The sequence below is a fragment of the Oenanthe melanoleuca genome, chromosome 13 (assembly GCF_029582105.1).
Source record: "Oenanthe melanoleuca isolate GR-GAL-2019-014 chromosome 13, OMel1.0, whole genome shotgun sequence".
Taxonomy (NCBI): domain Eukaryota; kingdom Metazoa; phylum Chordata; class Aves; order Passeriformes; family Muscicapidae; genus Oenanthe; species Oenanthe melanoleuca.
This window is the reverse complement of record NC_079347.1, coordinates 3,597,889-3,614,948: the sequence shown is the minus strand read 5'-3', so window position 1 is coordinate 3,614,948 and position 17,060 is coordinate 3,597,889. Positions and strand designations below refer to the sequence as shown.

General features: G+C 49.8%; 1 protein-coding gene and 1 long non-coding RNA gene across 2 annotated transcripts; one reads left to right on the top strand and one right to left on the bottom strand.

Annotated features, from left to right (window-relative positions):
• Window positions 1-220: 220 nt before the first annotated feature.
• On the bottom strand, window positions 221-14,340 carry SPRY4 (sprouty RTK signaling antagonist 4). Its single transcript, XM_056502581.1, has 2 exons — window positions 14,056-14,340; window positions 221-4,509 (listed from the first exon to the last, which is right to left on the bottom strand). Exon 2 carries the CDS (start codon window positions 4,461-4,463, stop codon window positions 3,573-3,575), a length of 891 nt encoding a protein of 296 aa, XP_056358556.1. The 5' UTR covers window positions 4,464-4,509; window positions 14,056-14,340; the 3' UTR covers window positions 221-3,572.
• LOC130258855 (uncharacterized) lies at window positions 4,115-15,637 on the top strand. Its single transcript, XR_008841549.1, has 3 exons — window positions 4,115-4,199; window positions 9,892-9,994; window positions 15,476-15,637. It is a non-coding gene; the product is annotated as an uncharacterized LOC130258855 (long non-coding RNA).
• The last annotated feature ends 1,423 nt before the right edge of the window (window positions 15,638-17,060 follow it).

The window sequence follows — 17,060 nt, the reverse complement described above, 5'->3', positions numbered from 1 at the left end:
TTTTAGCAGCCCAGAGTGCTGGTGACACATTTGGAGCTGGGGCAGGAAGGGTGGTGGGTGCTGCTGGGTGGGAGCCCCAGGATGTGGCTCAGAGGGTGAGCAGGGAGTTGGTCCTTGACAGATTCTTGTCCTTTTCCAAGGAGGAAGGAGAATTTTTGCTGCTCTGGGGGCACCTTGGGGTGGGCTGGAGGATCTCTGTGTCCTTCCCTCTGTGCAGGGAAGGAGAGGATTGGTGCCCCTCCTCCCTGAGGTGCTGGCTCTTCCCACCACAGGCAATTTGAGGGATAATCAATTGCTGAGCCCCTGATGTGCCAGGCTGTGGGGCAGAGCAACCCCAGCATCACCCCGAGTTCCTTGGCAGGGCTGGAGAGCATCAAACACCCAATTCTGGGCTACTCTCTACTTGTATTTTTAGAATAATTGCTACAAACATTCTTGAGTTTTGGTTTTTTTAAAAAGAACCACGACAGCCATTTATATATTTAACAATATATATTTATATATATATATAATTTCTAGATCAGTACATTCATCAGTACTTGTTTTTCTTCACAAACAGAAGAACTCTTACAATAGTAGACTTTCTAAAATAAATACTATTAAAATAGAGCTTCAAAATAAATATTCTATACAAAGAAAAACCTTCTGTGGTAACTTTTCAGGGTGTACATGTGAGGGAGGGTGGTAAGAGGAGATGGGGGAAATATTTCTCAGGGTGTGGGAGGGGAAGGGAATACCCAGTGCTGGGGAGGGTGAGGGCTCAGCAGGGGCCCAGGAGCACCAAATCTGGGATCTGCTCCTGGCCCCCGAGGCACAGGGCTGTGGGGATGGTGTGTTTGTCTCTTGGGGACATTCTGCTCCTGCTGGGGACGTGGTGTGGCACTGCCAGCACCTCAGGTGCCCCTTCTTGTGAGGGAGGGGCAAAGCCTGGCATGAACCTGCCACAGCAATTAGCAGTGCAGGTGCTGCCACCCTCCTCCAGAGCAGGGCACCTGCCCAGGGCACCTGCCTGGTGACCATCCCAGCACGGGGCTGGGGCTGGAAGGTTTGTGCTCATTAGCAGCTGTCCCCTCATTAGCAGCTGCCCCTCGTTGGCAGGGGGCTCTGGCAGGCAGGACAGCAGAGCTGTGACATGGTGACACAGCACAGGGCCCGTGGCACATCCCTGGGGTGGCAGGAGAGCCAAGTACCTTCAGAGGGCAGGGGGATGGAGTTGGTGGGTCAGGAGAGGGAATGCTGATGGAGCTGCTCCCCTGGCTGAGCCCAGCCCTGCCCCAGCTCCTTCCTGCCCTGCCTTGGGCTGGGAGCCAGGGGAGGAGGGAAGGGAGGGTCACTGTGCTACACTGACCACTGCTCAAACACATCCACAAGGCTTGACAGGCTCCAGCACGGCATCATCGGGGCTGAGACAGCAAAACAAACCAACAGAGAGTAGTTTACAGCTATGTACAATGAGAGGAAATCCGGCTGGGCTCTGGGGTTTGGACATGAGTGCAGATTGGCACAGGGGCCACCATTCCAGAGGTGCCTTTGCTCACCAGGGCCATGCAGCCAAGCACAGATTCCCCAGGAACAGCCAGGCCAGAGGGTCAGAAAGGCAAAGCAGCTGTGGCTGAGGCCATAGGGACAGAGCAGGGAGGCAGGTAAATGCCTCTCCTGCCTTTTCTAGCTTGCTTGTATCTCAGGAAAATGATTTCTCTTATTAAATACAATATCTTATACATTCAACCAACACTTCAGCTAATTTGGGGTTGGTTTTCCTTTTATCTTTTCCTCTCCAATTTGTGCAAGATAATATAAATACAGCTCTGGATCCCTACCTGCTTCCTGGTGCCCACACAGTTAATGTGAGGCTACCCTACAGGAACTGGTATCTGCTAACAGACATCACATCCTTTTTTCTGTGATTCAGCATGTACAAGCTAGCAAATGTTATAAATAGAAAAGTTTTTGTTTTTTGTTTTTTTTTTAACTCCCTCATTCAATAAATATCTACAATTCAATTGAGCTAAACCCCAAGTCATCCAGCTGAGCTGAATTCTGAAAGCCACAGACACCAGAGTCCCATCAACCCCAACCCATGGCTGTGTCACAACCAGGCCAACAGGATTCCTGGAAATGCTACATGAGCTCTGCCTATTGCTTATCTAATTAGAGATGACATTTCACTGTCACTGCTGTGCATTTACTGAGGAAATCTCCTCTAATTAAAAACACCAAGAGAGACTAGGTCAGTTTTCTGCATGCAACAAGTACCTACCTACTCATTAGAGTGTTGCATGTTTGGACCAAGATTCTTGTTTAGCACCTTGTAGTTGTCAAGAGAGGGGTTACAGCATCCTTGGGGAAGTAGAACCAGCCCCAGGATGAGTGCAAGGACAGAGCCAATATTTGCATCATGCTGAAAACCACGGGCCCATTTGTTAACTACGCTCTCTTCCTTCCCCTGGCTTTCCCTAGTGTGTGTTAACACTAAAATCAACATTAAAAGCATTCTTTACATTTAAAAAGACACTTTTGTACAGAAGAGGCAAAAGTCAAACAGCAGCAATAGGGGTGGGGGAATGTGCTGTACTTCAAGCAAATGCCATTCACCCCCCCAAGACAAAAACAAAATATTTAATGAGCAAAGAGCTTGTTCCAGGAGGGGAGGTACTGGGTTGAGATCCCTAGAAAAATACATTTATCTGCATCGTACACGTAGGTTTGTGGGACTTCTTACCAGAGCTTAAGAGCTTTAGAGAAACAAACTCTGCCCATCTTTGCTTTGTGGTTGAGTTACATCCCCTCTGCTTGGGGAGGGCGTGTGGGCCTGGGGCAAATGGGATTGGCCACCATCCATCCTCCAGGGCCACCATTCATCCTTCTGGGCCACCATCCATTATCCAGGGCCACCATCCGTCCTCCAGAGCCACCATCCTCCTGGAGTGGTGCTGTTTGAGGGTCCAAACCACTGGGGCCAGGTGGGATATGCCCAAAAGACCCTTCAATGAATGAAATGTAGCTTCACTTCTGGTCCAAAAATCTTCGAGGGATGCAGAAAGCTTTTGAGAAACGTGTACTTTGTGTGCAATCAGCCCTTGGAGTGGTGTCTAGGAGGGAAGGAGGGTGGAGGGAGTTCCCCCATCACCTTCAACAGGCTGCTGGGAGCGAGCTGGGGTTTGGAAGGAGACAGGAAACAAGCAGCCTGCCCTGAATCCAAATTCAAAGCAGATTTTTGCAGCTGGGAGTGGGGATGGGTTGTGAGGCGGTGCCTGCCGAGCGAGCAGTCCGTGGTTCCTGTGTGCAGCCTGGTGAGCAGCCATCGGTCCAAGCTGGGAGTTTTCAGCAGCTGGACTTCACAATGTACATGGCTTTGCAGCCTTCACTCTGCACCATTAACATTCCTCCTTTGGCCCCATCTATCTCAACTGCGACCAGTTCCAAGAACCCTGAATAACCCAAAGTGCTTCAGTTTGTGGAAACAGCTGCTTCTGCTTTCCCCGAGGGCGAGAGGCTAACGCTCTCCTCAGAACACAGGTTATTACAAAGAGCCAACACCACCCTGCTGCACGGAGCATCCTCCCAAACCTTTAAAAGGGTTTTTCTGCCCCTTTGCTCTCGGGCAGCGCCTTGCAAATGACACTGTTTGTGTTTTTGCACCTGCAGCCGGGCCGGCTGGCGCGGTCGTAGCATCTCTGGGCCAGCTTGACGCAGCCGGTGGCGGGCAGGTAGCAGAGCAGGCAGGGCAGCAGCAGGGACAGGGCGCCCATGAAGGACCAGCGGGCGCAGCAGTTGGACTGGGAGCAGGAGCAGGGCTGGTCGGCACACGTGCCCTCGTCGTCCTCGTTGGTGCAGTGGTAGAAGACGCCCTTGACCAGGCACATGCAGGTGGAGTAGTTGACCAGGTTCTGCGCCGAGCACAGGCACTCCTGCTTGCAGACCCAGCAGGAGGGCAGAGTCCGGGGCAGGGCACACTCCTTGCACTTGCACTTCCCGCAGGCCTCGCACAGCAGGAAGTGTTTGTCCAGCTCCTGGGGCGCGGGGCCCTTCATCTCCAGCGGTTTGCAGGCGATGGCCTTGGGCTGGATGCGCACGGCGCGCGGGGACGACTGCTCCGCCACGGGCACCGGGGCCATGTGCTCCAGCAGCCGCTGGTCCGAGGAGGTGCTGCTGCTGCTGCTGATGGAGCTGGGCCGCCCGCTGAAGGAGATCCAGGGGTGGGTGACGTCCTGCTCGCAGCGCTGCGGGGGCTGGCTGCTCGAGCCCGGCTCCTGGGGGGCTCGGGGGCGCTTCTGGGCCGCCTGGGAGGCGCTGGGGTTGTCGGTGTAGTCGTTCTCCACGTGGCTGGTCTTCATCTGGTCGATGGGCAGGATGGTCAGCGGGTGCTGCAGCCGCCCGTAGGGGATCCGACTGTCCAGCAAGGGCTGCACCATGGCAGAGTTGGGCACCACGGTGATGCTGTGAGCAATCCGGGGCTCCATTGAGAAATCAGTCTGACTGCTGCGGGAAAATCTGAGCTTAAGTGTCCTGGGGGAAGGGGAGGAGAAAGAAAAGGGATGGGGGGAGAGAGAGAGCGCATCGTTATTGTGGAATCCTGCAATGCCAGCCCTAAAGAGCTCCTCACTGAGGCTGGTCGTTATGCTGAGGGTCTTGTACGGCCAGTTTGTGTCCAAGGGAGGCAGAGCACTCAGGTACAAAGTGCCTCGCTCCTGCTTTGCTGCCGTGTCCCTGTCCCCCACCTTGGCCATCTATAGCTCCTCCAGCCCTGGCAGGGCTGTGGTCACTGCAGGCTCCTCAAGAGCCCACTCATGGTTTTACTGAGGGAAAGCACATCTTGGGGCTACTGGTGTATATTCACATGTGGTTTTGTCAGCAAACTTCCTGAAATGACTTCTCTAAACCTTGGAGGTTTTCCCCAATTGACCCTGCTCCCTAAAGAACCTGCTGCAGGACTGTGGTTTGTGGAAGCCTTGGCCTGGTACAAAGGTGCTCCTGAGCATGGGGCTGAGCACCTGTCCTTGCTAACCAAGGATCTGCCTGTGTGAGGATGGATTTTGGTGAGGGAGTGTCCCCTCTCCATCAGGAACCGCTGGATCCAAAGGTTTTATCCCTCCCATGGGAGGTGGAAGTGCTTGCTCAGCACCTTGTCTGGTGGCAAACCAGGGCGGGTGCAGCTCCCAGGAGGGCACCCACAGGGCTCAGGCTGGATCCATCCCCTCACACAGGTAATGAGACACTTGTGCAGCCCACTAAGTGCACTAATATTTAGCTGAAGTGCTGTTTACCAGCCGCTCTGGCTGAGCCGTCGCTGCCGCAGTTTCTAATTTCATTGAAAGAGTGCAATTTATCCTGGAGTCAATCCAAAGATTCAGCAGTGGCGTAGGATAAGAAACCACAGGAAGTAACTAAACTTAAATCAAAGAACGGAAACGAGTCGGTTCAAATTTAGAAAGTGCACATTGTTTTCTAGTAGATGTGCCATTTCCTCGCGGGGTGACCTTTATTCATAAATAATATAATGCTGCAGATCAGTTGAAAAAAGGGGTGAGTAAAGCTTCGGTGGCAGGAGGGGAAAAGCTGCTGGTATCAAGAAAAAGGAAGCAGTGAACAGCTTAAGGCATTGCCAGTTGTTTTTTGTTCAACAAACAAATTAACCTTCTGCAGCAGCGTGAAAGATTTGGACTTGGCAGCGCTGGTTTAACAGCTGGGCTCGATGATCCTAAAGGTCTTTTCCAACCTAAATGATTCTGTGATTCTATGACTTTAATGTCAAGCAGTGGGAAAAAGGAAAAAACTGCATCCAACTACAGCCAATAATGCCTGAGAAGTGTGTGTGTGTGCACTTCTGCAAGAGCACATCTCCCCTAAAATAAACCGGACACCTCAAAAATCGCAGCAAGAACCGATTCCGCATTCTTGGAAGAAGAAAGGGAAGCCCATTTTTACCCCTTGAAAAATGCCACCAGATTCCACCCTTCTGTTTGTGAACCATTGCTGTGATGGATCACTTGGCATTTGGGGCTGGAGAGGTGCCAGTCCTCCCGGGATCAGTGGGAGGGCGGGCAGCGCGCGGGCAGGACGGCACATGCCGGGTCCGGCCCCGCATCCGGCCCCCTTTGTCCCCTGCACACACCAGCAGGAAGAAATGCTTTATTAGCAGTAATGATGATTATTGTCATGCAGCCCTTATGCTGCTTCTCTTCCCCAGTTAAAATTCTCTGCTGGGTCTTAGCCATTCATTTGGATTTTTTTTTTTTATTTCATTATTCATAGCTCGTTGACATCCTGACTGGAGGAACAAGGGAGTTTATAAAGCATCTCTTCCTAGTTACTGTATGTAAAAAACAAAGAGAAGCAATGATTCTGACAACTGTGGGGCGTGCAGAGGGAAAAGAACTTGATTTTCTTTTGTGTATCAGCATCCAGTGTCATGATATAAAAAGTATTTGCTGCGAGTCAGAGTTTAGCAAAATCATCAGTTCTGTATCGGCTGCGTGTTACATTTGCAGGGAGACTTTGATTCCACTGGGTTTTTTTGGGTTTGTTGGTTTGTTTTTTTTTTTAAGGAGAGAGATGCAGCTGTTTTGGTTGCCAAGAGTAAGCGCAGCAGAGCTGATCTTAGAAGGAAGGTAGCTGGAAATGGTGGCAGTGCTGCAGGGTGCTACAGCTCCTCCTCAGCCCTGCCTGGGCATCTCCAGGGCTCTCTGCTCACTCCCCCTCAGGAATCTGCTCCATTCACCACATTTCCATGGGATCCAGGGAGAACCATTTGCTGTAAGGTGCCCTGGTGCCAGCAGTGTGTGCCCAGCAGGGAGCTGGGGCTGTCCCCAGCATGGCACCTGTGCCCAGGTGGCACACGGTGACACGGTGGGGGAGCCCCTGGGGGTGGTACCCAGGCTTCACATGGACTCTGCCCTGGGGCCAGTGATGCCATCACACAGAAATGGTGTCACCACATTAATTTGGGGAAGGATTGGAGCCAGGCCACTCCTAAAACACCCCATGCACAGAGGGGCCTCATGCAGGCAGATGTTAAAGAGGGCTTATCTGAGATAATGCTAATTAAGGTTTCAGTTAATTACCACAGGAAGGAGAAGGACCCTGGACTAAACACCACACGTCAGGACAGTTAATGGCAGAAGTTTTTCATCCTCGTTTTTGCTGTAATACAGTTTCAAATTCTTTTTAATAGACAAACTGTTTCTGCAGGACAAGGAGAAGGGAAGCCTGACATGGTGAACTCAAAGACTCTGCAGATATCTGGGCACAGGATCTACTTGGATAAAACCTGTGGAGGGAGAACAGCCAAATAAAACCCAGCTCTCCTAGTTCCCAGACCCCTGCTCTGGACACAAAGGCCCTCTGGCTCAAGATCTCCTTTAAACCACACCTGACAGGTTTGGGTGCTTGGACACCTCCCCTTTCTGCCTTGCCTTCTCTCTCCTGAGCAGAGGGTTTCCACAGTTAACTCTTAACAGACAAATGTTTCTGTATTTATGGAATTTTCCAAGGACATGACTACAGTGCTGCTGCTGGCCTTGTCACCAGCAGTTCCAGCAGTGCAGAGAGATCTCTGGTGACAGATCCAGGTCAAACCCCTCGAGTGCTGCACCCAGGGGAGCTGGGTGCTGTTCATGGCCCTGTCCCAGTGACAGCCATGGCAATGTCCCGTGCTGGGGCTGCCCCAGTGCTTGTCTGTGTGCTGGGAGCACCTTTCCCTGGGGTGTCCCAGGGCAGGGGAGGGACCCTGCAGCTCTGTGGCCTCACACTGCTCCACCTGTCCTGGCCAAGAGGAATCCACACAGGTTAAGGATCCACTGAGGAATCCTCAGGTTAAGGATTTGTGCTGGGGCAGAAGGAAATCATAAACCAGACTGTGGAGTGTCCCAGGCTGAGATGTGCCTGCCTGGATGGGGCTTTGTGACTTCCCTGGATGATGCTCCAAGTCATCACAACTTGACTTTTTCTGTGTATCCAAGGGCAGGGCAGCATTTCCTCCACTCAAAACCCACCACACATGTGGGTTAACAAAGAGAATATTGCCTTCAGCAGCAACACTGGTATCTTATAAACTGAATTTATAAAGCTTATCCCAGCCAGATCCCAAACCAAAATAAATGTTTGGGGTAACCTGGCAGAACTTTGGACCTTGAAAGAGGACAAGAGCTGAGGTGTGTAACCTCAGGGCTCTTTGTCCACTGCACTAATCCTGACTGTAAATTGCATTTCAATTGAGGAAAAAAAAGCTATACAGCACACAAAATTAATTAATTTTTGATCACAGGTAATTACAGATGTATTACAGCATTAACACAGGCACAAATTCACTGATTGCAACTGTACAGATAATTTTCTTAAAGTAGTCATGATTTTTTCTTCCTGTTGTCTATGTTCTTACATAGGGAATTTTTCATTCTTTGGAGGAAACAATGAAGTTCTTTTCAAGGCAGCAAACTCCCATGTAGAGAAAAATTTCTCTTCTCCCATGACTGTACAGTCACTCACCACATACAATTTTCAAGTCAAAATATACTTCTTTCCAAGGGAGTAAAATTGGACTCAAAAGTTCAAGTTCATACACGTGTTGCAGTGTTTGTTCCATCTCTTCATCAAGATATGGCCAATTTAAAATTACTGTTGTACTGGGTAATTGCAAGTCCTAAAGTTGTAGGAAACCAACTGTTATTGTAGTGTTTTGGTATTATTTTAGACTCAAATGTTTTGTAGGATTTTGAAGTCAGATGAAATTAAAACGAAAGGCATTTTATGTTTTAATAGGATTTTGGATTTGCCTACATCATTTTAGAGAAAGCTTTGTCCTTATGGGCAATTCCATGAGAAAGTCACATAAACCCTCAGGAAAACTCATTCTCATTAATGTCTTCAGAACAACTTTTGAAATAATAAGGATCTAATATCTTTATTTTCAGAGTGGAATTGGACAACAAATCTTCCAGTTACTGAAAAACAAAATGGATCGTGACTTAAAAATCCAGTGAGGGCAGATATATGTAATGTTCATAACTATCTGAGTCACCCCTTGGTTAGAAATTTTAATTAGTTCTTTCTCACATGTTTAGCAATATTCTAGATGTTTGTGGTAATAAAAGAATAATGAGAATAAGGGACTTCAGTCCAGAGGAGGGTCCCATGTGGAAGCAATCCTGGTCTGCCACAGCCCCAGTGCAGGAAAATGGGAACAGCTTCCCTGAGCTCCTCCTCTGCAGCCAGCAGCAGGTACAAGGTTTTGCCCAACCCTGTTTGGACATGAGGTGCTGCCAAGGAAATGTCTAAAGGGAATCTCAAATGTTCCAGAAAACTAAAAAAGCCCCAAATGTGCTGCTTGGGGGGTGCCTGCTGAGAGACCCGTGGGGTGGGCAGGGAAGTGATGCAGCCACTAAACCCCTTCTGTCCTTTGTCAGCTGCATGCACCAGATCAGGGCCACTTATCTCTGTCTAATTAATTACACCTTAATTGCACCTCCTGAGCAGCCTGTCCTTCTGCTGTGTCTGACAGCACAGTGGCAGAAGAGCTGCTTGCCTCAGCAAACTGAGATTTCTCCTGGGGCTGCTGGCACTGGATTGTCCTCTCCTGTCCTGTGACATCCCTGGTGGCTCCTTTTTGGAGCCTGGACTGTGCCCTGGACACCAGGGAGCTGCTGAACCTGCCAGGGGTGTCATGCTGCCCTTTACCAGGGCTGTGGCCACCTCTGGGACCACTATATTTATTATATATCGTATAAATCAAAATGGTTCTAATGGTGCTGGGGGCATGGAGAGCACTGGTGCACAAAGAGCCACCTTCTGGTAATAGAATTGTTAAGGTTGGGAAAGACTTTGGGATTGTCAAGTGCAACTGTAAACAGAATAAAGCAAATTTGATACTTCAACATGAATTTTCAATCACAGGTTTCCAAGAATTTTCCAACTATTGAAGCATGACAAGCTTTTGTGAAGAAGGGATGGAGAAATTGCCATGGATGGAGGAAAGCTGAGCCTGCACTGGGATTGGGTAAGAGCTGAGCTGCTCCTTTGGGGATCTGCTTTGGGTCAGACCAGAGAGCTCTGAATTGGCACCTGCAGAGGGGTCACACCTTCTCTTGGTTACTGAGATAGACCTGGGTTAGATGAAATTTTAGAAAGGAATTGTTCCTGGGAGGGTGGGCAGGGCTGGCACAGGTGCCCAGAGCAGCTGTGGCTGCCCCTGATCCCTGCAGTGCCCAAGGCCAGGCTGGACATGGGGATGGAGCAGTGGGACAGTGGGAGGTGCCCCTGCCATGGCTGGGCTGGGATGGGATGAGATTCCCATCCCAAACCATTCTATGTCTCCATTATCAATAAAAAGTTGAATTAGCCTCTGGGAGAGTTGTGACAATCACTCATTGACAGGGACACAGAGGCAGCAATAATTGCAGTAAATGCACTGCAGAAATTGGTTTTTCTTTGCTGTGTGGTACACAGGAATTTCTGGAAATAAAGTGCAAGAGGAAGAAAACAAGAAAAGCACAGAATATTTAGTCTTAATACAGGAAATGATCATAATTGAAAGCAATTCACTTGGAAGCAGCATCGTGCCAGGGGTGGGCAGATGCATTTCAAGGCTTCAGAATGGATGGTACCAGTGCCAAATCTGACCTGCCACCAGTCTGTCTCCCCTGGGGGTTTGGTTACAAAGCTCCTCTACAAGTGTTGGGCAGGGCAGGGGGCTGAGGGGACAGGGCAGGAGCTGAGGGGACAGGGCAGGGATGCTGAGGGGACAGGGCAGGATGATGAGGGGACAGGACAGGATGATGAGGAGACAGGGCAGGGATGATGAGGGGACAGGGCAGGGATGGTGAGAGGACAAGGCAGAGATGTTGGGGGGACAGGGCAGGGGGCTGAGGGGACAGGACAGGGAGCTGAGGGGACAGGGCAGGAATGATGAGGGGACAGGGCAGGAATGATGAGGGGACAGGGCAGGAATGATGAGGGGACAGGGCAGGATGATGAGGGGACAGGACAGGGATGCTGAGGGGACAGGACAGGGATGATGAGGGGACAGGGCAGAGATGATGAGGGGACAGGGCAGGATGATGAGGGGACAGGGCAGGAATATGAGGGGACAGGGCAGGATGATGAGGGGACAGGACAGGGAGCTGAGGGGACAGGGCAGGGATGATGAGGGGACAGGGCAGGGATGATGAGGGGACAGGGCAGGGATGATGAGGGGACAGGGTTTGCTCCCACCCAGTGATCAAGGAAAGATTTGCTCCCCCAGGCCCAGCAGAGGAGGAGCTGGAGACAAGGGAACAAATTCTGCCCCTGCCTTTGTTTGGGATTGAGGACATGCTCTTGTCCAGGCCTGCCAGCAGTGACAAGGGACACTCTGCTGCTGCTGCAAGCCAAAGGGCTCAATTAAAGCTTTTAATGAGGAAGACTGCACTCAGGGGTAGTCAAAGGAGACCTTGCAGCAAGCACATGTTTTTAATGTGGGATTAAGAATAATTCATAAGGTTGGAGTTCATTAAGACTGAGTTTGGCTGTCTGGGTTTGAATCGAGCTGTAAATGCTGCAAAAAAAGGAAAAAAATGCATTTTTCCCCTAAAGTGTGTGTTAATATTAACAAAATATTGACATTCATTCTTTTTGTTCCCCTCCTTAGCAGCCTTATCTAGCTAAGGCCAGCTAGAATCTTCTCTACAAGCAATAAGGCAGGAAAAAAATTAGAAAGCTTATTAGGGAAACCTGCCATTTTTTAAAACGAGACACTAAATTCTTGCCAGAGCGTGGAAATTCAGGAGCTGGGAAATGAGACCTGTAGACTTCCAAGAAGCTGTCTCTGTCCAGCTGAAGTCTGTTCCTATGGTGCAAGTGAATAAAGCACATTTTGGCCCACTAGCATTCAGATCTCTGGGGACTTGAATTTCTCAGTCAAAGCCTTTAACTGGACAAAAACATTTCTTTTAAGGTCAGGAAACTGAGCTCAGATATGATCTATTAAGCTAATGGTACCAAATGATGGCCTTATTAGAAGGATTGTAGATTTTCTTGAGAAAATACATTGTATTGCATTGAAAAAGGATAAAAAAACAACACTTGTGCAACTATTTGCCTATGAAAACACAGTTTTTACTGCTGGGCTGGAAAGTTGTATAGCAATATGATGAATGATTTTTTTTTTTTCCTTTCACATTTAATTTTTTGAAAACTGTCAGAACTGGTTATTAATTAGTGCTGTAGTGTTATAAGGGATGTGAATTTTATTTCACAGAAGTCTGAGAACAGAATTTTTTTGGGGGGGGGGGGGGGCAGGAATTGCTTTTTTGAGATGTTCCATTCCCCAGTACAATTTGGGAATTAGTCATGATTCCAGGAAAACAGCTTTTGTTTTGCCTGTTTCAGGAGGAGAACAAATAATTTCTCCCTTGCACATACCTCATGGAGAATTTCAAAAGGACTGCAGTATTCAGAAATGGTCCTTTTAATTTTATAATCCCAATATAGAGTCCCTTGCAGCAAGGGAAAACACAGTAGCCCATGGAAAAGGGCACATTTATCAACGAGACATCCCCAGTGGGGTTCCAATAACTGAGAACAGCCCCTCCTCCTGCTATCATTCATTTTTATATGGACAAGGGGGAAGCCAGGCATCAGGATCATTGTGATTCCGTGCACAAATTGGAGCTTTATTCTTTAACCCAAAATAAAGGCAGAGAGGGGAAGCTCTCATATTGGGAAAGCTGCATTTCTCTTCACCTAATTAAACAGCAATTTCTTGCCATGCTGTCCCCTTGGCATGGTATGGAGGAAAGGCAGCAGCTGGAGAAGTTTTAAAGAATCTAGAACATGCCTTTTCCACTCTGGATAATGCAGGGATGCTTTTCTCCTTCTCTCTCTCTCCTTCAGCATTTAAAGAAAAACTTGGGGCTATAAAAGGTTGAAATGAAGGAATCAGGCCCTTGGTAACTGGAGGTAAAAGAGGGAAGCCTCTCCCCCCGTGATATTCCTGTGCACTGCCATTTCCAAGGTCTGCATTCCCAGTCCTGCTTTCCTCTAAGACCTTTGTGCCTTTTATATGCCCCTTTCTGCTTTTTCCATTCCTCTCCTGATAATGAATTTTCAGAACATGTCGTCTCCAGGCTTGTCTTTCTCCTGTGACGCCAGGACTGGTACCAGAAAATAAAATCCTGGCTTATCTTTGCTACGCAGTTGGTAGGAAGGAGCAGCCAGCACAGGTTTTTTCCTCCATATATAAAATAATTCATATATTAGATGAAGTTATTCCAGGTACACATTTTTATTACTCATCCAGCCTTTAAAATACAGCATCCATCCAGATTTAAAACAAGTGTACAGCAAGACAGGGAAAGACAGTGATGGAATAAGGCACTGAGGCCAAAAAAATGAAGAAAAGACTTGTATGAAATAAAATGCTGAGGAGCAAAGCTCATGCAGGAAAGGTCTGACACATGAGTGGTTGATTTCTGAAGTGTCCTATTATGGAGACAGCTAAAAACTACTTGACACTCACAAGAGAGGGTTTTGGAAAAGAGAGGAAATGCGGATAAACCATTCCAAAGCAAGAAAGATCCAATTCTGACTTGTCAGCCCAGGTGACCGTGTATTTCTGCTCCTTTTTGGGGAAGGAAGAAGGGATGAAGGAGAAGACATCCCATCAGCAGAAAAAAAACGCCACTTATTCTGCTGTAAAAGCCTGCAAACAAACCCGACCCAAGTGTCTGAAACCTGCCTGCCATATATGTACAGCAAATGCAGATGTTGATGGGAGAACGCAGAAAAGAGGTATAAATCAGAGACGCAGGGACACAAATGGAAATTCTGCAAGAAACAGGATATTTCTCCAGAATGCCAAGTCTCCTTTAGACTGGGAAGCACCAGGCAGCTCTCCACTGTACATTATTATAGATAATCACTGTTAGAAAAGTCATAGCCAGAAATATGATCAGTGATCTGTAAGGAGCAGCCGAACACATCTAGAACGAGCGCAGGATTTTCCCTCGGGGAGCAGGCTTCGCCTTTTTTTCTACTTAAAACATTTTAACAATTGCTCGCAAGCACCCATCTCGTACTTACTTTAAATAATTCAGCTAGGACCATCTCTCCATAGGCGAGTTAATCCCAAAAGCGAGGCGGAGGAGGGGGCCGGACCTGGGGAAGGCTGGCAGGAGCGGCGGAGCTGCGGGCAGGGAGCTGCGAGCGCGGCGCTGTCAGCGGCGCTGCGCCCGCCTGCCTGGGAAAATGGCTATTTTATGAATGGGAGGGCAGCGGCCGCTCGTGCGCATGCGCGGCCGCCCGACTCTATGAATGGGTGGGCACCGCGGCGGCAGCGCGCATGCTCCGCTGCCTTTTATGAATGGGGGCTGGAGGGGAGCGCGGATGCGGCTCCCGGGGTTTCTTTTTTTTTTTTTTTTTTTCCCTTTTTTTTTTCCTTTTTTTTTTTTTTTTTTTTTTTTTTCATGAATGAAGGGCAGCGGCAGCTGCGCATGCACCGCGCCCCCCGCCCGGGGCTGGAGGTAACAGCGGGGGTGGGGGGCACCGCGCTCCCGAGCCCCCTGCCCTGCGGGTCCCATCCCGGGGAGCAGCCGGGAGGGACCCCCGGGCTCCATCCCGGGGAGCAGCCGGGAGGGACCCCCGGCCCCTCGGGCATCCCCAGGCGCTCCCCGGGTGCCGCATAGCGCGGGCAGCGCTTCTCGCCGGGAGCCGGGGGGACAGGGGCACGTTCGGCTCCGGTTTCGGGGTGTGTGACCATGAGTGAAACGGGAACGCTTCTCCTGCAGCGCTCGGCTTCCTTCCCCGGTGCTGACTGAGCTGCCGCTCGTGCCTTTCACCGCAGCATCGCCGCCCGCCCGCTCCGTGCCTGTGCCTGGCGGCTCGGGGCAGTGTCTGGGTGAAAACGCGAGCACAAACCCCTCCCTGCACGCTGTAGGAACCTGCGGCTTTATTCCATGGCTCTTCTCTCCCGAGGTGGAGCTGCGCAGGTTCCCCACACCCACCGAGCGCTCCCGTTCCATTCATGGACGTGAGGCCATTGATGCGCTGCTCTCCTTCAGCTTTTTGGGAGCCTCTCCCGGCGCTCCGCAGCGGGACTCGGGCCGGGCTGTGCGCCCATCCTGCTGCTGTCCTGCTTCCCCGAAAGCCCCGAGTGTCCTTCCGAGCCCGGCCCGGCTCGGCCCGGGCGCAGTCTGCGCTCCCAGCTGCAGGTGGGGCCTCGGCGTGCGCTCCCCAGGAGCCTCCCAGACAGGTTGCTTTCCTGAAAATCCATCAATGATGTATTTTAATATCTGCGAGGAGTCATCTGCAGGGTACAAACCACGGCCCTGCTCATTTCCTGCCGTGTTTATGGCACGTATATTTCAAAGCTTGCACGACACTGAAAAAAACCCCGTTGTTTATTTATTTAGTGCTAATACAAACAATGTATGTTGCCGCAGATACAAAACAAGGGAGATTTCTCTCTCCAAGAGCTGTGCTCTGAGGCTGGTCATTTTCTTAGGTGTGTGTTTCCGAGTGAGAGCCGCGTTATGGGTCATGGGCAAATGCAATTTAACAAGGAAAGGACAGAAGAGGGAGACTCCCTGAAGAACAGCTTTTCCAGAAGGTTGCATAAAATCTTACTGGCCTTCAAATCTGTCAGATGGGTGCTTTTGAAAATAAATAGAAGGTGTTTGGTAAAAGTGTTGCTTTGTTACTGGTGGTGTTGTTTGCAGTGAAATATTTGCTGGAAAGACAGGCAAGAGAAATTCGATGTCTATGATTTTGGAAATTGGCAGATAAAGAGATAATGGAAGAAAATGCAATTTTCAAAAAGCTTGTAGAGAAGAGAAAAATGAAAAATATCATCATGCTGTATTTAGTGCTGGAAACCAGCCCGAAGCTGAGAGACTCAAATTCCTGAGCACAAAAAAAATCTCTGCTCCCATCATTTTGCAACACTGGCACGGGATGAATTCTGCACCTTGATTTGAGTGCTGCCAGTGTTCTGTAACGCTGCAGCAGTGGGAGAGTCAAGCGCCTCCGAATCCAAGGCTTTTATCTCTGAATGTCCTGTGTTCCCGGGCACAATACCCGGGGGAAGTCCTTTGTTGCAGAGCACTGAGCATCTCCCTGCGAGCCCCCGGCCGCCTGCAGAGCTGCTCTGGGCTGCCTGAGGCTGCAACCCCACAGCAGCCCCAGGCACAGCCCCTGCCCTCCTGAAACCCCCCAGCAATAAAACTGAAAAGAGGAAGCAAAAATTATTATCCGTGTGTGAAGGAGTGAGGAGGAAGTGGGGTCTGGCTGTGTGGTTCTAGGGAGAGAAAACTGGGAATGCTGCTGGCTGTGGATTGATGAAACCTTTTGAAGCAGAGAATTATGAGACTGTAAATCTTGGAGCTAATTCGTCTCTTCCTTAAGACGTATTGAAAACATTATTTGACTAATTCTCCCCTATGGACAATGGTATTTCTTGCTAGATTTTAGCCTGGTTGCTATGCTCCAGCATGCAAGGCTTTGGGGTTGGAGTTGTGCGTGGATTTTGGAGTTGTGCGTGGATTTTGGAGTTGTGCGTGGATTTGGAGTTGTGTATGGGTTTCTCCAAGCTGCTGTTCCCGTTTGTACCAGTGGGATCTGCTCTGGCTCTGGGTCAGGATCCAGAAACTGGGCTGGGGTCACTGAGGGTGAGGATGGTGGATGCTCTGCACTCTGGACATTCCTGGATCCCTCTGCAAACAGGGGGAGCTGGAGATGCCAGTGCTGCTGTGCTGGGATGAGCAGGGGAGGGATGGTGTCTCCCCACCCCTGCTCAGGCTCTGCTCCCCAAATCTCCTCGTGCTGCTGTAAAATGCAGGTTGTGCCTGTGGGGAGGAGGCTCTGGGGCTGCTGCAGTGCCAGGGAGGAGCAGTGTGTTATCATTGTGGGATTCTGGAAGCTGAGGCTTTAAGGGAAATACCACTTCTCCCAGGACATGTAATAGGTTTATACGTGTTGGCAGTGCTGCCGATACTGAACTCTGCACTCCTTCCTCGTGCAGGAAATTAATTGCTCGCTCATTTCATGCCCATTTAAACCCTGAAATGGCTACAGATTTTTGATCATGATTT